Here is a 23,383-nt window from a genome sequence, read left to right as displayed (position 1 = left end):
GGCCACCATGAGGTTAAAATGTGTGGCTTAGAGTATAACACATTTTTGGATTAACTGCCACGAATTTTGTTCCAGGCATTAATGTTTTCCTCAGGATACATTTGATTTACGGGTCCCTTAACCTCTCCTATTGCCACCATCAGGTCATAATACCTGCATATTAGATGACACTTATATTAGCGTCTATTAGTGTCCTAACACAGTTATACAATATTTAAGATAGTTAACATTATACCGGCTTAAAATAATTTTATTTTAAACACAACTTTGCCTAAGTCCTGTCTAATACACAGACTATTAGTCATATTATGTCATTGGTACTGTTTGAGTTTTACATTATTATTCATTTATTTTAACTTTTTATTTATCAGTTTTTGAAGAGATAACCACAAACAAACATACATTTAGTGTGTATAGAGAAGTGATTTATACATATAGGTAATCACAGGGCTATCTAAGTGTTGTCTTCTTTAAGGGTTGGAAACACAAAAATGTATGGCTGTGACATTTTCTGTAAAATGTACAATGTGGCATATGACTTGTGTATCAGATTGAGTGTTCTCTATCTAGTATCTAGTATCAACATAATGACATGACACCATATTGCATTAAGAAATGGACATGGCTGAGCATGACAGATAAGTTGCAGCCACCTGTTATTTGCGTTTGACTGCATATTCAGAAGGTTACCATTTAAATTGGCAGTCCCCACAACTCCCCTACACCATGGCTGGACAGGAGGTTAATGAAACCAGCTGCTTTCTTCACGCTCAAATGACTTTTTCCTCCAAAAATGGCACAACTCACAAAGGGAAGCTTTTTTTCTACATACTGAGGGGTGATAGAGGAACAAAGCTTGTTCATTCAGCAGTTCATCATACAGCATTGTGAGATCTCATGTTTGTGTTCTAAGCCAGATAAGAGTATATTTTGAAATTGAGCTGAATGATGCAGCCATGTCTTGCCTTCTTGGGAACTATATTATATGGCATAATTTTTATTTTTGAACACCTTTACAATCAGCTTTTAAAATATATATATATATATATATATATATAATAAAAATAAAAAATATATATAAATAAACAATAAATACCCAATTCATAGACCCTAAGGCTATCAATAACATGAATTTGACTTTCCCTGTGGCTAGGACAGCTCTTCCCTCAGATTAATATGATAACTACCACATGGCATTTAACAAAGGAACATATTTCCACTTGGAGTGTGGCACTGAGGATTGTGTATTCCCGTGGTCAGCACCATGGTGGCTAAATACATGGTGGCCTCTGAAGAGATGGAAATGCAGGGAAACCAGTGCATCCTGCAGTGCATCTGCTGTCTCTCCTAAACTATTCAAATGTGTACATCACATACTCCCTCTCTTCTCTTCTGCCAACTGCAGCATTAAACCAACCTGCCACTCAGCCGGAATATCAACCAGCATGCGATTTCAGGCATCCCTACGGTGGGCTAATATACATGCCGAATGTCCTTGTTCTGCCGACTGCTTAGGCACACAAACTGGGCACAAGCAAGATAACCTGATAGTGCCCTGCTGTGTGCCACATGGCTCAGTGTTATCTGGGTTTACAGATGGTGGGCTTAGTGTTGTTCTCCCTCCTGACCTCCTCACCTGATGACAGCCTGGAGGATTCATGAAGTTACAACTAACACATGATCCATGCAAATAACAACAAACTTGTAATCAGTCTACCATATTATTATGTCACCTGTGTTCTTACTTTTAGTTCTTTATTTATTCAAAACATTATGATGATATTAGTGCATTTGCTGCAGCTCTAAATATAAATGATCTAAGTACTTCTTACAACCATGGCTTCTTTGCCTGAACAGATCTTTACGCACTATGTGATACAGTCTGTATTTTACAGATTGCAACACACAATGCAGATGCTATTATACATATTATTGGTAACACTTTACAACAAAATTGTAGTACCTACTACATAGATATGTGTTACATACTACATAGGGTTTTTTTGTGCTACCTAACACATAGGGTTTTTTTTTGGGGTGTGTTACCTACTACATACGTTTTTTTTTCTGTGCTACCTAACACAGGTTTTTTTTGTGTGCTACCTAACAAATAGGTTTTTTTTGTGCTACCTAACACATAGGGGTTTTTTTTTGTGCTACCTAGGTTCATTCTCTAAACTGCAGCCTAAGATAAGTCAGGATGGTGAATCTTATGTTAGGTAGCACACAAAAAAAACCTATGGAGTAGGCAGTGTTGCCACAGTTACTTTAACAAAGTAATCCGATTACTTATTACTAGTTACTCCTTAAAATAGTAACTTAGTTACTTTACTGATTACTTAACAAAGTTAGATTACAAGTTACTTTAAACGTTACTTTACAGGTTTTGAAACCCATATATCTCAATTTAAAACATGCACATATTAAGAATCATTGAAAATATATAAAATAAAGCTTGTAGGCTAGTAGCCTATAGGCATACTGTTTTCAAAATAATATAAATTATGGTTTAAAAAATGTAATACAAAAAAAACGTTTTCCCCCCATGAAAATAAATGCATTCCTCCAAAGTGCAAAGACAGTAGCAGTGTCTTTAAACTTAACGTGATTGGCCCTTCACTCTCATGCAATAATTTGACTTTTCTCTGCGATGTCTCATGTGTTGATAGACTGGGTGTGTGCGGCCACCGGTCGCCACGTGAATATACGTTTCCAAGTTTTAAACACTTCTATCTCTTCAACGTCACCGTACCCGAATCCTAAATATCCCCATAGCAGACGCTATATTTCATGGGGGGCAGGGCTGTACAGTGCGACAGTTTTGATCGCATTTGCTACTGAAATTGATCACGTGCGATGATGTATACAAGTCCATTCGCACTAGTGCTAGTTGATAATGAGGAGAGGCTGTCTTTGAAACACAGAGGAGAGATGCACAACACTGCTTAGAGGGCTCTACATTAACACTCCAAATGGGGATAAATGTATCTTTGGCAAGTAAGTTATTGAGTCCACCCTTCACTTTGGCTGGTGAAAGATATGTGTCCTCGGAATCTGTGCACGTGCAGCGATTCTACCGTATAAAAACTTCACCAACGGTAATAACCGGAAGGAGATTACCGCAGTTAAGTTAGCGCGTGTGCAAACAGAACATTTCCTGTGCGCATTCACGTTAAAAGTCTTTTACTAGCCAAACGTGAGTTGACTTTTATTTTGAAGCAGGTAAGAACAGGAAGTTAGCGCTTCACAGCCCTGCAGTGCTCTAGCTAGAAAGGCAACTCATTCAGCTGCAGAGAAAAGTCAACAGTAGTCTAAAAACAAAGTTTGAAATAAGCCACTAAAGAACAACTTCCAACACATTCTCAACAACCTATTTAATTTATCCTAAATTGTACCAATATGTATACTTATTTATTTAATAGGCTATATTTAATGTGTTAAAGTTTGGTTTTAATTAACAGAAGGACATTTTCTAAAAAAAATATTATTATTAATATAATAATTATATGTAGGGGAAGGTGGGGTGATTTGTGCATTTTGGAAGTTGCAAAACCCCTTGTTTCTAGAAAACCGTGGAAGAAATTGGAAATGTGACCACATATTTAAGAAGAGCCATCCATTTGACTCATCCTGTAAAGAAGGGAGACACAAGGAATAAGATATAAGCACATTTAAGCTAAAAAAACTGTGTTTTGCCTTTCAAAGTAAAATTTCCATGATCAAGGTTTTTTGATTATTGTGTCTGAACAATTATAGACACGTTTGAAAACATTTGACACATGTTTTAGTGCTTTGGTATGCTACACTTTGAGTCTATATAGTTAGCACAATGTCAACCCTAAATTGCTGCATCATGCCTATTATCCAAAATTCTGGGGATGGGGTGATTTGTGCGCAAGGGCCTGGGTGAGTTATAAGTAAGTAAGTAAGTAAAATGTATTTATAAAAGCACATTTATGACAGTTTGCACTGTCCAAAGTGCTGTACATAGTGCATTCAGTAGGTAAACAATGAAGGTAAAATAACAATAACCAAAATAAAAGACGTAAAGCCCATACATCCACATAAACACAGATAGTAGTGCAGAGGTAAGTAAGTAGTGCAGAGGTTAATGGGGAGGAAACACCAGGGTGTACATATGGGTTTTGAGCCTTGATTTAAAGGCAGACATGTAGGGGGAATCACATTTGTCAGGTGGCAGTTGGTTCCACAAGCACGGAGCAACTAGTGCAAAGTACATTTCTGAGAGTTGTGCCAGTGGCATGGCTATATACGCTGGTCACCAAAAGAAAGTGATAGTCTACAGTAGCTCAGGAGAGAGTGACATCTCAATTCCACTTAACGACACCACTGATGAGAGTTCAGATGGCCAGAAAGATGATGATGGTGACTTTGTCATTGTGACACAATGACGCACAAATCACCCCACTACGTGGGGTGATTTGTGCGACAAGACAACTTTTTTTCCGAAAGCTATATTTCTTAAACAGTTTATTCCAGATCCAAAGTTTTTATTGCCAGGGATGCACAACATCCTGAAATATATGTACATATTTGAGTTGGAGACATAACTGTCAAGGCCTCACTTTAAAATCACTTTGAGTAAAAAGTTGCACAAATCACCCCACCTTCCCCTATATACAAAACATGTATAGATATAGATATTATTTTTATATTTTTATGGGCAAAAATTGCAATTGGAAGGTTAGATTAGTTTGTCTAAATTGCAATCAGTGCACCCCTATTCATTCTTCTACAATTATTACTGCACACACTAGGATATAATATTAATTGAGAATCTGAAATGAGACCAAGATGACAGGCTCAAAGGTAATTACAGTGAAATGTAAGGGTTAAGGTTATGCAAGTTTTCGATCATACTTTGTGTGCTACCAAATTTATTTTTGTGCTACTGAATTTTTTTGCTTGCTAGCACAAGTGCTACCACCTAAAAAAATAAGCGTACAGCCCTGAGGGGTATACTACAAAGCGAGATTAAGGGCTGAGCGAGGTCTGTTGAGTCTGAAGCCAGAGTTTTCAGTATCACGAAAGGTAGAACCTGGCTAGATCACTGTGGTAACAGAGGCTGCACAGCTAACCTGCTTAGACCAGTTTTTGTTTCAGAGTTTGAGCTAACATTTGGCTCTTAGAGCGCTGCCCTTTAAGGAAACTACACATTTGGAAATCCCGCGGACCTGACTATATTGTCTGAGCGATACATTCTCACTGAGGAAACTCGTTAGATAAGTAAACATATTGATCAGTAATATAATGAACGAAACGAAGCCGTGACATAAGGCTTACAGCAGAGTGAACTGTCACACCGCTGGGGCTTTTTGCCACATGCATACAGTTATTGATGCAGAAAATGTTAAATAGCCTAGACCTACTGTATGCAGCGCCACTCTATGCTCTCACCTCAAATGATTTTACCTGGCGATCTACACACACTGGCTCTTAATAAAGCGTTCTATAAAAAAATCACAGGTTGCAACATTATTTCACTGTGGGCTTCTTTCTTTTCATCAGTAGCGATTACAGTTGGGACGTGACAGGTGACAGCTGTCACAGTTCGGACATCGTTGCAGACTCGAAGGTTAAGCTTCTCACAGTAGATTCATATTTGTCCGAAAAATACAGACTACAGGTTTTTTTAATGTAGGCCTATTGGTATTTGTAAGATTCAAATAAAAGGCTAATAGTCTAAATCAAAATTGTATTCATTATGATGTGGCGCAAAACTAAAGTGATTTTCCATAGGCTATTCATTTGGGGACAGTGTCAGACTTAAATTGCATTCTTACTGTGGGACTATAGGTGTAGTGCTATAAATATAGCAAAGTAGCCTAAATATATTAGGCTAAATGGTATAGTGTTTAAATCCGAGTTCAACGTTTCATTGTTTTATAATGTCACGTTACGCACTGCGAGAACGATCGGCAAGATAAATAAATCATTTCCATGCTGGCAGCATTCCACTCTCCTTATTTGCAGTAAGAGTTTTTTTCGGCTCTCTGTTTTCTGCTGTAATAATTCAGACTGACAAACTCTTCCTCTTGAATGAAGTTGGCGACACACTTGTTTTACTCAGCTGCTCGCAATCAGTCCGTTTGTGTAAAGTTAGCGGCACAAGATCAGTCCATTTTGTGCGGATGCAGAGTCAAATGACGGGTCAAACGCCCCCTTTCATTAGCCTGGTGCTACCAGACCATCGTACTTAATTTCATTTGTACAGAAGGTCTGGAAGTGCTGTAATTGGCAAACGTTCACTCACTTGGAGGCGGGTGTCTGTCGAAGTTTAAAACTGTTCGATCTGCCCAGTGCCACTCTGGATTAGCCAACCAATCGCATCACGTTTGGTCGTCACGTGTGTCATGAGCCGGCTTCTGACGGTGTGTTCCAGTTGCACGGGGAACTCGGACATTTCCGACTTCACTACATATTGTAGTCTATGAATCTACCGGTACCTGGCAACAGTAACTTGTTAGAGCCTAACGTTTAGTTATTTGGACGAGAAAGGTTTTAGGCGTCCATACTTTCGAGAGCAGATGCACTGGAACACAGACAGGTCGGAACTCGGAACTACCAAGTCGGAAATCTCCTTCTTCCGAGTATAAAGGAACGCAGCATTCAACTGAAACTGGAGCGCGACTTCGACGTCATCGTTCTCAGCCACTCGCTCTGTTCGCTGATTGGACGGCTGTAGATTCTCCGGAGAATCTGGGAAATGCGCTGTACACCCAGACTGACTACTGAAGGGAAAATGAAATTTGGCCGGAAGTAGGCGGGCGGGCGGGCGGAGCCAGGCTACCCTTTCATGGGGACGCGCACAGAGCCTGAAGCCGAAACCCTTGTTCAACATAAGAGGTTGATAACTTCCTTCGTGATACCGGTTAGCTCTGAGCGAGGGTATGTGTTATGTTGAACCAGATCCAAAAAAGAGAGCCGGGCTCTGTTGAGTTTGTTTCGTAGTATACCCCTCAGATGGGGGGGAAACGTTTGTTTTGCGCCACAGTTCAGCTTAGACTCGGCCGTCATGCTGCTGCTGCACACACACACACACACACACACAGACACACACACAGGCACACACACACACTGCATGTCAGAAACGAGGGGCGCTACCAAAAAGACGAGGAGCGGTTGGAGCGTTTAGAGACACTTGCGCGCACATTTATTTACATTAAATCGCAATCGCAGTCATTTGTGCAGTTATGTAAAATGTTTTACTAAGGAAAATGACAGAAAAAGTAACGCACAGTGACTTTGATGAGTAACTTGAATCTGATTACTGGTTTGGAGATAGCAACGCGTTAGATTACCCGTTACTAAAAGTAACGCATTACCGGCATCACTGGTAGTAGGTAACACAACAAAAAAAAAACCTATGTGTTAAGTAGCACCAAAAAAAAACTATGTAGTAGGTAACACACCAAAAAAACCCTATGTGTTAGGTAGCACAAAAAAAAACCTATGTAGTAGGTAACACAAAAAAAAAACCTATGTGTTAGGTAGCACAAAAAAGAAAAATCTATGTATTAGGTAGCACAAAAAAAACTTGTGTCAGCTAGTAGGTAACACACCAAAAAAAAACCCTATGTGTTAGGTAGCACAAAAAAAAAGTATGTAGTAGGTAACACACCAAAAAAAACCTATGTAGTAGGTAACAAAAAAAAACGTATCTAGTAGGTAACACACCAAAAAAACCCTATGTAGTAGGTAACAAAAAAAAACTTATCTAGTAGGTAACACAACAAAAAAAAACCCTAAGTAGTAGGTAACACAAAAAAAAACCCTATGTAGTAGGTAACACACCAAAAAAAAAACATGTGTTAGGTAGCACAAAAAAAACCCCTATGTGTTAGTTAGTTAGTTAGTTAGTTAGTTAAATCTTTATTGTCCACGGTGTGGAGATTCGTCTTCGGTCTCATACAAAAAAAAAAAAAAAAAAAAAAAAAAAACAACAAGCAGGACAACACAACAACAACAACAACAACAAAAGCAACAACAACAACATTTACACACAGACATCTTCAGGGCAAGGTAGCACAAAAAAAACGTATGTAGTAGGTAACACACCAAAAAAAACCCTATGTGTTAGGTAGCACAAAAAAAACTTATGTAGTAGGTAACACACCAAAAAAAAACCCTACATGTGAAACTCGAAAAATTAGAATATCGTGCAAAAGTTCATTTATTTCAGTAATTCAACTTTATAGGTGAAAATAATATCTTATACAGACTCATTACATGCAAAGTGAGATATGTGAAGCCTTTATTTTTTATAATTGTAATTATCATGGCTTACAGTTTATAAAAACCCCAAATTCAAAATCTCAGAAAATTAGAATATTACATAAAAACAATAAAAAAAGGATTTTAAATACAGAAATGACGGCCCTCTAGAAAGTATAATCATGCATATGTACTAAGGTTTTGGCCCCTTTTGCATGAATTATTGCCTAAATGCGGCGTGGCATGGATGCTATCAGCCTGTGGCACTGCTGAGGTGTTATGGAAGCCCAGGTTGCTCTGATGTGGCCTTCAGCTCGTCTGTATTGTTGGGTCTGGTGTGTATCATCTTCCTCTTGACAATAGTCCATAGTTTCTCTATGGAGTTCAGGTCAGGAGAGTTGTCTGGCCATTCAAGCACACTAATACCATGGTCAGTCAACCAGTTACCAGTGGTTTATGGTACCGTGGGCAGGTGCCAAGTCTAGCTGGAAATGGAAATTGTCTCCATAAAGCTTGTCAACAGACAGAAGCATGAAGTGCTCTAAAATCTTCTGGTAGATGGCTGTGGTGACTTTGGACTTGATAACACAGTGGACCAACAGCAGCAGATGACATGATACCTCAAAGCATCACTGATCCAAATTAAATGTTGCGTTTCATTTGGAAATCAAGGTTCCACAGTCTAGAGGAAGAGTGGAGGGGCACAAAATCCAAGGGGCTTGCAGACCACTGTCAAGTTTCAACAGTCAGTGATGATTTGAGGCACCATGTCATCTGATGGTGTTTGTCCACTGTGTTATCAAGTCCAAAGTCACCACAGCTGTCTACCAGGATATTTTAGAGCACTTCATATTTCCTGTCTGTTGACAAGCTTTATGGAGATGCTGAATTACTTTTTCCAGCAAGACTTGTCCACAGTGCCAAGTGCCACAGTGCCAAAACCACAAGTAACTGGTTGACTGACCATGGTATTACTGTGTTGATTGGCCAGACAACTCTCCTGAACTGAACCCAATAGAGAAACTATGGACTATTGTCAAGAGGAAGATGATACACACCAGACCCAACAATACAGACAAGCTGAAGGCCACTATCAAAGCAACCTGGGCTTCCATAACACCTCAGCAGTGCCACAGACTGATAGCATCCATGCCACACCGCCACAACCACAACGTTTGCAGTATATCTGTCAGAGCAGATACTAATTTTCATGACAGAAACAAATGATGTGGTAGGCACGCTTTAAACCGTTGCATCACAGCATGATTAAAGTGATCATCTATTGTGACTAAATCAAGTATATTTAAGGCCTGTTGTATCAATTAGCACCTTTCAAACAATGCCCTTTGGCACTGCAGTGAGCTTTGTGCCTGCACAGAGGAAAATAAAGGGCTGTATGTCACACTATGCTAAATCAGTGCACTGGGAACATTGCAGTTTCTCATTTAGAACTAGTATCTTATAAGTCTGAAAATATTTAAAAAGGCTCACGCACACATAGGCTTTCATAGACCTTTACTCTATTTCTGCCACCGCCACAAAACTGATAAATTACAGATATGGTAAGCTTACATATATTAAAAAATGTAGGCTTTTGTCTCATAAAAATAAGTTAGGTCAACGGTTTAATGTCATTCTTTACTGCAACTATAGGTTAAGAGGTAATACTATGTTACCTCAGTAAGTGCTTCATTTCTCCACGAAAACCAATTGTTTTCCCCTACCTCAGATTGTATCTAACGTTGTGAACATTCTCGTAGTAAAATAATTGATCCCCAATAAACTACTACAGAAACACTATTTCTGTATTAAACTGAAATGGGTTACAATGGGGGTTTGATAGTTTAATAGAAAGCAGTTATTAATACAAAATTAACATTTACTAATCATGACAGTGGCAATTTACTTTTCACTTGTATAAGGTATACAACATTAATGCAATGCAATATGTTACATACAGAACATTTTGTATAGAATAGATGTATAATACAATAGCATTTTATAGTTTGTTACAGTAGAGTTGGGGATAGCCCCATTGAAGAAAATGTGGAAATCAATCAAGAAATCTGTGGCCATACTGGTTCCTCATATAATTAATAATAATATAAGGTCAGATCTGTTGAGCTTCCCTTAAAGTGTATGTTTCAGGTCTGCTGAATCACGATAAGCTCATTCATACTGAAGGGTAAGGGAAGCACTAGACCACAAAATAGAAATGACTGAAAATCCGAGAAGAAGACACCATGCATCCTTGGTCATGCGATAAAGAGTAGTAAAAGCAATAACTAGCAGTATAGATTATAATCTTCATTTCTGATGCTATTTACAAAGGTAATAGACCTAAAAGCTGCAATATGTTTAAACACACAGCTTTGTAAGCTGCTAGTTTATACAATAATTTCTATAAATTACAATAAAATCAAATAGAGCTACTCAATTGTATGTATGTGTGTGTGTGTGTGTGTGTGTGTGTGTGTGTGTGTGTGTGTGTGTGTGTGTGTGTGTGTGTGTGTGTGTGTGTGTGTGTGTGTGTGTGTGTGTGTGTGTGTGTGTGTGTGCGTGCATTCAACAGCTGACATATACACTCTGTACACTTTAAGTTATGTCAAAAAACAACACCACCATTTTTATTTTGATGCAAGATTTAAGAACAGACTCGCTGTGGCTACATGCATAATTTCCCTTTAAACCAAAGCATGGGCTGATACAAAATGTGTATGTGCTGTTTAATGATGGAGTCATGCATGTACATTTCGCAAACATAATGTGTCTTTCCATTGCTATGCTGATGATGTTCAGATTTATCTCCCTTTGAAAATGAACTGTAAAGACTCTGCAAAAAATGTTCTTGCTTGTCTAAATGAAATTAAGACTTGGATGAGTCTTAGTTTCCTGAGTCTTAATGACAGTAAGACAGAAGGTATAGTGTTTGGGCGTGTAGAATGTTATGCCGACTGTATTGCTGCTCTACCCCCATCCCTGGGTTTAAAAAACTGCTCTGTCATTAAGAGCCTTGGTGTGATGTTTGACAGAGATTTTAAATTTGAAAAGCAAATTGGCTCTGTAGTCAAAGGTGCCTTCTTCCAGCTGAGACTTCTGGCCAAGGTAAAACCTTACCTCTCTCCCAGTGACCTGGAGAAGGTTATTCATGCCTTCATTTTCTCAAGACTGGATTATTGCAATTCACTGTATGTAGGTTTAGACCAGCGCTCGCTGCGTCGCCTGCAGCTTGTACAGAACTCAGCTGCTCGTCTTCTGACAGGCACAAAGAAGCGGGAGCACATAACCACTGTTCTAGCCTCCCTGCACTGGCTTCCGGTCCGCTTCAGAATAGATTTTAAGATCCTGATGTTTGTTTTTAAAGTTTTAAATGGTATGGCCCCGTGTACTTGGCGGAACTCATACAGGTCCATAGACCAAGCAGAGCTCTGAGGTCTGCAAACAGCTTATCTCTGGATGTGCCAAACAGCAGGCTTAAAACTAAAGGCGATCGTGCATTCTCCGTGGTTGCCCCGAAACTTTGGAACAGCTTACCACACCATATTCGCTCATCTGAGTCTCTGGAAACCTTCAAGTCCACTCTTAAAACTCACCTTTTTTCACAGGCTTTTACATTTTAATGAATTGTTTTGTGCCATTGCTGTAAGTGTTTTTTAATGTGTGCTGTTGTATTTTAATTTATGTATTTTATGTAAAGCACTTTGGTGAATTTAGGTTCTTATAAGGTGCTATATAAATAAAAGTGACCTTGACCTTGACATTTCATGCCAACATTCTCTGCCTCTAGTAATCCATTTTTCCCCTCAAGGTTATTGTGATTAGCATGGCTCTAGCAAAAAGCTTGGATGGAGAAATAAAGTGCCCCAATGGGAGCCCACCTTCTCAAACCCTTTCAGCACCAAGCCATTGACTCCTGCCATATGATTCCCTGCACTAAATGCCACTTAAATTATTACAAGTTTTCAGCTGAGTACAGCGCTGACCTGACGGGGCTGAGGACAAAGAAAGAGCACTGACAGGGACACTTATGAAATGCCAGCAGAGAATTGCCACCATCACTTCGATGGGAGGTTGTTTCATGGCGGCTGAGGCTTTGAGTTTGACACAGACAGCTGTGATCGCCCACTATGCCTCAGAAAAATGATTGCCGGTGTGTTCTCCTGCATCCTTATGTGCGGTATCACATGTTCATCTGAGATCTCTGGTTTATCCAGCTGAAGGAAGTTGTTGTTTTTTTGACTGAATGGCAACAAAACACTTTTAGGCAACCTTTACATAATCATGCTATAAATGTAACCGACAGCTTTGCAGGCATTGACTCAATGATAAATATATTACTGCCCACACAAAGGACATTGACTGCATTGGCATGCTTTTGCAAATGTGTGTGATAATGTAAACAATTGTTACTGACTACTCTGTGAATAGTAACGGCATGGATTCCCCGCCCGGTACTGATAAGTTAATCTAACCAGCTGCTGGCTTTAAGTGGCAGAATCTTCTCATCCAATGCTTTACAAGAAAGCAGATAAAGTGTTCCAGGAGTGTGAAGCTGACAATGAAGTCAAACTTACGTGCTCTATAAGTTCCCTGATCATGCCGTTCCACTGGCCCTTCTCGTCCTGAGAGCCGTATCTCCCATCAGGCACCAGGCGGATCTCATACGTGAAGCCCAGGATGTTGGCCAGCTCTTTAAGCAAGTCGATGCAGAATCCTTCGAAACGGTCGTTCCCAACCAGTGGCTTGTCAGACTTCTTAAGCATGACATATGGCTCCTCCTGCACAGACCCAAAAGATCAAATGAAAAGCAATGGTGAGGTCAGCTTTTTCAATTTGTTCGGCACATTCATCTAGTTAAAGCAAAGTGATCTGAGCTGATGAGTTGCTGTTTCATTTAACAGGCAGTGACAGCAAATTCAAGTTCAGTGTGTGGATACAGGGTGTGTTAAAATATGAAAGAAGGCTTGGGTTTTTCCTGCACTGTTGTATTAACACAATGAGACCTGAGCCCATTTAATTTCTAAAGAAAAAAGCTAATACATTGTTTATGAATTGAAAAGCTGTGAGCAGTGTTTGCTAAAGTGGGGGTACTACACACTAGGGTTGGGCCTTCAAAACTTCCCCCAATTATAACCCGCTATATAGGGTATTACCATCAACATGTCCAGTGATCGACAAAATTCTTAACGATCAATGATCGATCATTACTGCCCACCCCTAATGCACACAGAAGGAATGTTTATTCCATCAATTTGCCTGCTATGTTGGGACAGAACCAACTATCCTCCCACAGTGCTGTGTGTTGACCTATATAGCCGGTGCACAGGTCAATTCATTTTATGGTCAGGTAGTTGATACTCTTTATTTGCCTGTAATATCCTGGCTGACTGCTCATAATTTGGGCAATATAATAGCTTGATTAGAAACAGAATGCCACAGTGAAATGGAACATGCCCGCAATGTTGCCTTCATCAATTGACCCAAACCTCCAAGGGAGAGCGACTGCACTGATGCCTGCAGTGACAATGACTAATGCAGAATAGCTCATACATGATTTTCTTTATTTAGTCTGTGTTACCATCTCACTGCCAGATAGACTTACATATCCCACTGTGCATGTCACAACATTTTGGTCAGTTTATGCAAGGGCTGTAATACAATTTATTGCCCCCAATAGCCATATGTATAATTCACAAACTGAGCTCAGAAGCATATTAATTGATTCTCTAGTGAAGGTGACCCCTTGCTTTGTATTTGTTCTACTGCAGATACACTCAAAGAGTTGAAAATAGGCAGTCACATCAGTCTTTATTCACTCAGGAAATTGTTTTTTTATGGGGGGTAGCGGAGATGGCAAGGGTGGAGGCCGGGGCAACCATAATACATCATCATTTGCTGGTGGCATATGAACACAAAACAATCTGTTTGTTGAGGTTAGTTGCCTGCAAAGAAAAGTGTACACCAAACTAAAAACAAGAATGGCATAATTTATTCCATAAATCTTCACAAAATAAATATGCCGGGGAAAAACATACGGTAAATGATAAACATCTTTAATTGTTTGCTATCCATAAATGAAGCCACTTGGACATTACAATTAGAATAGCCTCTTAAATAAATAATATGTTATGAATACTTGATGACGATGCATTTAGAGTGTAAGTGCTTAGCCACAAACTTTGCTCAAGTTGTCCAATTAACTTGATCAAAAAGTTTGCATGTTAAGGGAAAAAGTCATTACCATCTGTTTCTAGCTGTTTCAATTCTTGCTAATCCCCAAGGTTTGGACTCAAATCAAAGTGTTTATACCAGTTCTACCCTCATAGTCGCAGCATGGGCGTGCATAACAGAAAGAGGAGGGAGGTGGGCTTGCGCAGAGACATCACAGGCAATGGAGTGCAAACAATTAATGTAAGTGGGAAAACACATTAAGTGCCTTAATCTCTTCTGCAAAGTTATCACTATAAAGCTGTCAGACGTCTTGTTCGTGCATCACTGGAATCAGTTTGATGCAATGTCATTACACTAAGAGGGAAGATTGATACTAAAGTTGAAACTCTCTTCAGCATTCGAACTAGACAGTTGTATAATCTTAAACCAATGATTCCAAACGAAACAGCAGATCGAAGAATATATTGGGAATATTTAAATGCCCTTTATGGCAACAATTACCTACAACATGTTAGGAAACTTAAACTGCAACTGAAACACTTGAACTACTTTGTGAGAAACATATACATTAACACCACTCTAACTGCAACATAACATCTGCCATTACTGGCACTTCCTAGTGCAGAAGTTCAACATCACACTTAATCCTTGTTCCATTTCTCTTCCGTCAGATATAATTAGCATAGATGGTTCTTGATAGGCATTCATTATGTCCCATTTTGACCTCACTTGTCATAATTACTGCCTTGTGGTTCAATATAGGCATAACGATAGTGTTTATTGTTGTAGCTTGTACATCTGTCCTGAAAAGGAGCGTAGGGGGGCATTTGTGTCAGTACCTTCCCGAAAGCTCCACAATGACCTCCACATCCTGTGACAGTGTTAAGTACGCACAACTGGAAATCTACAAATTAATGTTATGTGGAGCTGGGGAATGGATCACTAAGTTCTAGCACATATGATTTCTTCTCAGAAATAATTCATTGTATCTCACTGTCTCTGTATGCATTCATTTCTAGACCTTCTCACTTATCATGACCATGGCGTGGCTTCAAAATAAAATTTGAAAAAAAAAATGGATAATCAGTTTCCGGGTAATCCTCGGCCCCATTAGTTACAGTTGCTAAAAGGAAATGCAAACTGAGCACCCTTTTTAAAATGTTGAAATAATTTTTAAATAAAACGTACAGTAGCTGATGCTTTCTAGATTCCAATGAATATTGCTTCTCAAGATCAGCGTATTAGATATGAATCTTAAGGTGGACTAACATCAAGGGTACATAAGATAGGACAAATTGTACAGTTGGCACACAAATAACTTACCAGGATGGTGGTGATGACGAGGGAGCGGTTAGCCAGAGAATCAGTGATGTTCATCCCTTTTCGCTTCGGCACTTCTGTGATGTTAAGACCTCCTGACGCACTCCACTTCCCCACCTGAGAAAGATGAAAAGCGTGTAGCTAAGTGTTCTGTGTCTGTTGGTGGACTGTGACCCCAGCAGACTCCCCCGCCAACCAGTCTCCCACATTACTGCCCGGTTGAACACATCTCCGACAGCATTAGATGATTGGCTGAGTCACCTTTATATCAGCAGGCCAGGGTGTTTTGGGAAGCAGGAGGTAGCTAGGTGTATGTCTTTGAAAGATATCAAGCATGACGGGCAAATCAACAAAATTAGAATTATTTGATGAATTGTATAATAAAACAATGGACCTAATACATGTGTGTATTTAGTCCATTGTTTTAATATACATGACTTAATAATACACATACAGTACATAGATACATTGATTAACATATGCAAAAATATTATATTTTATTCCATTGGTATGTTGATGTTTTGCAATGGTGTGTGCAGATGCACATGAACAATACATATAAGTCTAAACAAAGACAAATGGAACATTATTTAAAGTAGCAAATATTGTAAACAGGTTGCAGTTTATTTGAATGAAAATACAGCATGGGTTTGCCAGTTGGATTATATTGAAAATGATTTTGCTTTGCAGTCTCAGTGAGATAAGCCAACATATTTGAACAAATAAAGAGTTATACATACGAGAAGCCCTCAGGCAAAAAGCTCTGCATATTGTAGAGAGACATTCTGGAACATATCATTAGCACAAATAGTCCTGTGGCTGTCGGTAACACTATCTGTTTGCATGTCACGCCCTCCTCCCCTCCCTCCTGCTTTCTCTATTACTACAGACATAGCTTTTAATATTCACTGGGGTTTGTGCTTGAGGTGGATCCATTTTAAGAGATACAGCCCCACACAAAAAAACATGAAACTGCTGTTAATGTCCTCCCTGCCTAGTCCAGATAGGAACATGCTGTTTTTTGAAAAGCACATTCGTTACAGCTTGTCACATAACCAAAGAGGACTCCAGGAGAGTGATGTAAAAAAATATCTGTGAATGCTTTCTGCTTTGCAAAATTATTCCTAATTGTACAGAATCACAATTAGCTCAATTCATTAAACGTGATTAGCAAAAAATACTTGTTTCAAAAATTATTTATTTACTCATGTAACCACATGGTGAACATTTCATGTATTTCATCCTCCTGAGCATGCCTGCTTTGACTGAAAGTGGCACTCTGAGAACCGTTTCATAATTCCAGAACAAGCTTTAACATGGGCTAATATTCAATTACAATGGATTAGTTGAGAAAAGTCCACGTCTTAACCGGCTCAAACAGTTAAAGCCGATTCCACGGATATCCAAGGAAATAAAAAAAGCTGTCTACAGCACACTGCTGGTTCCATGTTAACATGCTTGAGCAAAGGATTTGTAAAAGACACAATAGGAAGATGCTAATACAGCATAAAATCTTTCTTCAAGATGACTGCGTCAATTTTAATTGACCACATGCAGGACAAGATGCCAGTGAAAGAGAGAAGATGAATCATTTCACAGCAGCAGTGTTACGAGCTCCATTCTTGAACTGAAGAGTTACAAGCTGAAAAGCCCACGCTATTATATGGTGTTGAGCCTTCAGGGAGTACTTGAGGAAGTCATAATGGGACTTATCCCTATTTGATGTATTCATAATGTATGAAAGCCCTCTGGTCGACAAAAGCTGTTATAGTCCAGAGGGTACTTTGCCTTCCAGGATAATAAAATAAGTTCTACATTACTAACCTTTTAGTTTGGTTTTTCCCTTTTTTGTGAAACATGTTTATACAGCTCATTACCACCAAACAGCATTTTGGGCATCACCTCAGATTTTCATTAAGAGAGGCTGCAATTAACACCCTAATGTGTACCCTATTGCAATTTGCTTTATGATCCACTAACTTATGCTTATGTTGAAACAGCCAATTTGCTTCCTTGTTAGGAGGTAAATGATACTGTCAGATTTGCATTATCTTTTCCACATTAGGAAGAACAAATGTGTTTACAAATAATCTATTAAATTATTTTCATTGAATATTCCTCATATAAATTCCACTACATGTAATAGCACGTGATTGTAGATGTGATTGTATTATATCGACAAATGCATTGAAAAGAAAGACAAAGTTACCTTTTCAAGTCCCTCCTCCTTTAGACTGATGATGTCCAGGTCGAAGTCCGTACGTAAACCAGTTGTTTTGTTGAATGACAGTCTCCCCGTCAAACCATCCCAGTGGGACTGAAAGATAATACATACACATTTATACTCATATACAAACACATTTATGCTGTAATACTCCACTACTAGGGTTGCAAAGGGGTGGAAAGTTTCTGGTAGATTTCCGGAAACTTTCCACAGAAATTTCGCTCAGGAATTTTGAGAATATTAAAAATTGGGAATTATAGGAATTTACTAAATGGCGGTAATTTAAATGATCTGTTTCATATCCAAACATAAATCTAGACATATGAACGTTATGTTTTGTCATAGGCAGACAAACATGCAAACTAATACAATTAAAAATCATTACATTTGAACAGATTAAGTTGTAAGTAGAACTTTATCAAGTTTTGATTATTTTATGAACATGCAATAATTTCACAGAACAACAAAAATATGAAGGTTGAGTAAAATATTACTCATCTGTCCGACCCAACCCATTCAATAAATTAAGTAAAATGTCTCCCCATGTGATGGAGGAATGGACAGCTTTTAATAAAAAATCTGATTTGAAATTAAATGTTCATTATTTTATAAAACTTAGCTTTTTACTGTCTACAATGTATGCCAGGACTGACATAGTTAGAAGGATTTAGTGCAGTAAAGTCCAGTTAATTCCCGTTTATTCCTCAAATTCCTGTTAATTCCCATACATTCCTGTTAATTCCCATGTAAAGTTTCCAACTGTTCAACCCTATCCACTACCAACCTTATTTTGGTAATAAAGCATACTGAATAGAAGTGTCAAAACCCCTGTACAATCTAATACAATAATCCTGCATTATTAATTGATCATTAATTTTTTGGGGAGCTTGTATAATGCCTAATTGTTGCCCTACATATTGTTTAAGAGGTGTACGTGTTTTGGGATTTAGTTTACATTGTACAGCATTATATCATGTACCCAGAATTTGCTCACAAATATTGCCGTGGGTACATACGTAACAAAACATGTGTGACACATTACAACATTACAACATTAATGAACAAATGGTACAAAATGTGCAATGGCTGTCAACAATACACAAACACATACACATCTACCACACACTACAACACCCTCTATCTTTCACTGAGAGTAAATTCATACAGACCAAAAGGGAAAACACATACCGTACAGGCTGCATTTCCTTTTTTTAATTACATTTTACATCTCAAGGCCTCCAACATATTTTCCCTCAAGACTGCAGAGTTAATTAACAACCATTTAATTTTTCTTGATTCCCCATGTGGGGGAAACACACATAACTGCCCCATATTATGATTCCCTGATACCCTACAGACATGTTTATAAGCAAAGTAGCAAACACATGACAGTCCCTGCTACATACCTGTTCTTCTGACACTTATGCTTGAATGCTAATGGAGGTAGGCATGGTTAATCAGTCAAAATGCTAACTCTTTGTACCCCTACCTGATTGTCATTGGGCTTGTCTGTCTCAGTTAACCTTGGTATTTACAGTAAGGCACACTGAGATTTATTTTGTCTTATTTATGAACTATTTTGTCTATTGTGATCTTTCTGCAAAAACAGATATTTTATCGTCTATTTATTGGTGTCACTCGCATCCAGTCACATGGATCGGATGCAGGCAATAGATTTTTTAATACGTCTTGGTATAATAGAGTAGTCAATACTTGTGTGTCAAGTTGCAGCACTTTTCTAATATGTAAAATCCCAAACTACGACAACCCCACAGACTATAGCTGTCCTCACCTGTCTTCTCTGTAGCTTGCCAGAACCTGTTGTGAAAAGATTTAAGCTTCAAGGAGAAATGTGTGGCACTCTCCTTTCCAATCCCCCTCATACCTCATTCCATCTGGCCCATTGCCACCGAGATGGGTGGCATGTTCAAACAGCTCTAATTCAGAAGAGTGACATAAATGCCTCAGCCGCATCACATCCGAAGGGTCGATTCGACCTTCACAACATGTCAGAAGCCGGTCTTAAAGTGAGTGTAAATCAGGCCTGTGGAAGTGTTTTCATAACCTAACACTAAGGTATGTTTGTAAAACGACAATGTAATATTTTTTTATTGGCTTTAGCCATGATAGCTGCAAGCCACTAACATAGCTTGTTCAGATAGCTAACTCTGTTCACTGTGTAAACTGATCCTATTTAACCCCTTACCTGTACACAAACACAAATAGTTTGGTGTGCAGTGTGATGGTACCAATATTGGGTTTGCTCATTTGGCAGATATGCTCAAATTATTACTTCAACTCAGACACCATTCATGAATTAAGTGCCAATCTTGGATGTTCAAAAGAAAAACATTATAACATGGGGCACCACATATGATATGTCATTAGAAAGGATGGGTACACACATTGTGTTACTCTAGTTATAAAAACACTGGAGTACTTTTGCAGAGCAGCTCACCCTAGGCTCATTTTAGCCAAACCCCATACTGGAAAAAATATGTACTTTATATTTCATCCCTAAAGTGGGCAAACTAACCAGCACCACACCGGTTGTGTAGCCTGGCACTGCCTGCCTACCTACTACCTTCAGTAGTCAGTCTGGGGCTGCGGTATATTCGCGGGTTTTCTCCATCCAAATTTTTGACGGTCCAATCAGCGAACATAGGGAGTGACTGAGAACAATGAAGTTGAGGTTGTGCGGCAGTTACAGTTATAGTCAGAAGCCGGCGCATGACATACGTCGTGACCAAACGTTATGCGATTGGTTATGGTAGGGCTGGGCGATTAATTGAATTTCGATTTCGGTTACAATTTTGGCTTCCCTCGATCATGAAAACAAGATAATCGTAACCTTTTTTTATGGACAGCCCCATGTAGCCATCATTCTGATTACTTTGTGGGTAGGGTATATGCAATGTTATAGGGCAGAAACCACAGATGATGGATCCTGGTTAGAGGATGATGCCTGGGTAAAATACTGTAGATCCAGAAGGTTATTGCTTTAATCTTACAATAATGGGTGTGATTATAGGATGGGGAAAAAACATTTCTTCTATTTTAAACATTTCGAAACCACACCCGGGCCAATTACAAATGATTTAGTTGTTTGAACAAATCTAGATACAAATAGGACCAACTCTGTATACACTTAATCTGCCATTTTGCACAGGCTTGTTTGTATATTCTGAGGCTCTGTCAGAATCTCATGTTAGATTAAAGAGCCGATTAAACTAGTTGTGCTTTCAAAAGGTTACAATATGTGCTTTCTGGAAAATAGGTTAGGAAAACAGAGAATTTATAAAGCTGACAACAACGCTGCTTTGAAGTGTCTATCAAGGCTTTGTTGGCTTTGTATATGGATATGATTGATTTGCTGGGTAAATAGTAAATCCCAAATGACTACATTGTCCTCACTCCACGTATATTGTCATATTTACCATTCAGTCAATATGCTCTCCTATCAATAATCCTAAAATCATATAGCAAGAGGCCAAAGGTGGCCCATCACCTCTTTGATGAAACTCATGAAGCGCCCTCCAAATCTCCAAGGTTTGTGGCGATGGCACTGCAGCGAGTTTACCGTCATCTGTGGGGCGTGCTGGTATGAGACGGACACAATGTGGACTGCATCATAGGTCAGAGCTGCATCTGTCTGGAATAAGGGGTGAACATTATTTCAGCTGATGTTTGTGGAAAGACAAAACGTTAACTCAGCAATAATCTAATCACATGTCCAAAGGAATTCTGAGAAAGGGTTTTTGACTATTTCCAAAGATCAAATATATACATTTGAGATACATAATTTAATCATTTAAAATATACATGACATATTGTATCAGCACCTTGTTGGTTTTCTCAAATGATAATAATACTGTAAGATGCCTTTTATTTCTTGTTTTAATAACCAAGTATTCTATATGTCTTACCAGCCTTATACAGATCAGTAAGTTGTATTTAGTCCATGTATACTATTACATAGTGTACATTAAAACCTGTAAATAGCGCTTTACAATCCTTTATGTTTGAACTGATCAAAAAAACTCATTGCATCTTTGTGGTCAGGATATACTTTGTTTTGTTAGATAATAGACCTGGCAAATTTGCTACAATATTAATTTACTGTACTTTAGACGATAACGATTGATACTATTGTTTCATTAAATCAATAGGAATTGCAATTAGCATTAGCACATTAGCAAAGATACACAAACATTTAAGTAAATTAGTTTCTCTTTAGTTTCCTTAAAAAGGTTGGTATTTAATAATATATCGTGTAAGACCTGTATCGAAGATCAGCATTTAATTTCTGGCTGTGTATCAAAAACTGGGCCTGGTTTTCATCAAGACCTGCACTTTAATATGCATATTTATGTCAGACAATGTATTTATTTACTGCCAACAATACTGTTGCTAGACAATCTAAAACAGTCATAATTCTCCTTCAGAACAGCCTTCAGGAAACAATTCAAGACACCTTTCATACAATAATTTGTTTCCATCTCTACAGATAGTTTGGTAGCGCGTTCATGCTATTCATCTTTCTCTATCCCAACCCAAACAAGCTGTAATGACTTTAAAGGTGCTACAAATAACTTTTAAATATTTCTTAAACAGTCCATTTTTTCCTCTGATGATCATAAATTACAGTTAACAGCAAACAAGCCCATCAGTGCAAATAAATACTATTATAATGCTTTTGTCATGGGTACGCAAACCCAGGAACAACAGCTTGCATAGTAAAAACACTACTGCTTTTGTCCAAAGGGGATGCAAGAATAAAAACAAACTGAAAGTTCCTTGGAGCACCTTTTAATACCTGGAAAATGTAAGCCAAATACCTTATCATTTTCCTAGAAACATACAGAGACAGTAGTGCATTATTTGTTATAAATTATCCATTTGAAAATGAATGGCTATAAAGGGATACACCTAGTCGGAAACAATGTGTAGTTAGACTGTTGCATTCTGAGAAATAATTGTTTCAAAACAGCTTAATGAATGTTCTGTATGCCATTACATCACGTTAATTTGTAGTTGGAGCATAACACATAACCCTGGGGCTTTGTGATATTCTTGCCAATAACTGACCCTGTCTTTAACATCCCAGAACCGAACGAAGAAGTATCCTGACTAGGTTGTTTTTGTCTCCTCTTCATTCGTCAGCCATGTTTAAGGATCTCAGCTCTCTGTGGAGGAGCTTTAGCTCTATTTGTTTAGGTAATGGGGTGGACACTGTATGGGCCAAAATATTGACAGGTTGTTCTTCTATACATACATACATATGTGTAAGCTATACTTATTTCTTTCTTAAAACCTGTTTATCCACAAGACATTTTGCCCACAAAACCAAGAGTTAATAAGAGACATTGAGGTAAACAAAGTGCCAGGGAAATCTTTTTTTTTAACAAGCCAGATGTATTCTAGCGATAATTA

The 23,383-nt window shown here is 38.5% G+C and overlaps 1 protein-coding gene across 1 annotated transcript in view; it reads right to left on the bottom strand.

Annotated features, from left to right (window-relative positions):
- grik3 (glutamate ionotropic receptor kainate type subunit 3) overlaps positions 1-23,383 on the bottom strand; it is a gene marked incomplete at both ends in the record, with an annotated part of 95,546 nt that overhangs the window by 13,220 nt on the left and 58,943 nt on the right. The window contains 4 exons of the mRNA XM_080040141.1: positions 12,810-13,013; positions 15,730-15,843; positions 17,936-18,043; positions 21,459-21,602. Coding sequence (XP_079896267.1) covers positions 12,810-13,013; positions 15,730-15,843; positions 17,936-18,043; positions 21,459-21,602 — 570 coding nt within the window. The remainder of the gene's footprint in view (positions 1-12,809; positions 13,014-15,729; positions 15,844-17,935; positions 18,044-21,458; positions 21,603-23,383) is intronic.

This window comes from Ammodytes marinus (assembly GCF_949987685.1).
Source record: "Ammodytes marinus genome assembly, chromosome: 13".
Lineage (NCBI taxonomy): Eukaryota > Metazoa > Chordata > Actinopteri > Uranoscopiformes > Ammodytidae > Ammodytes > Ammodytes marinus.
Note: the sequence above shows the minus strand (reverse complement) of the source record. Positions and strands in the feature narration are given on the sequence as shown.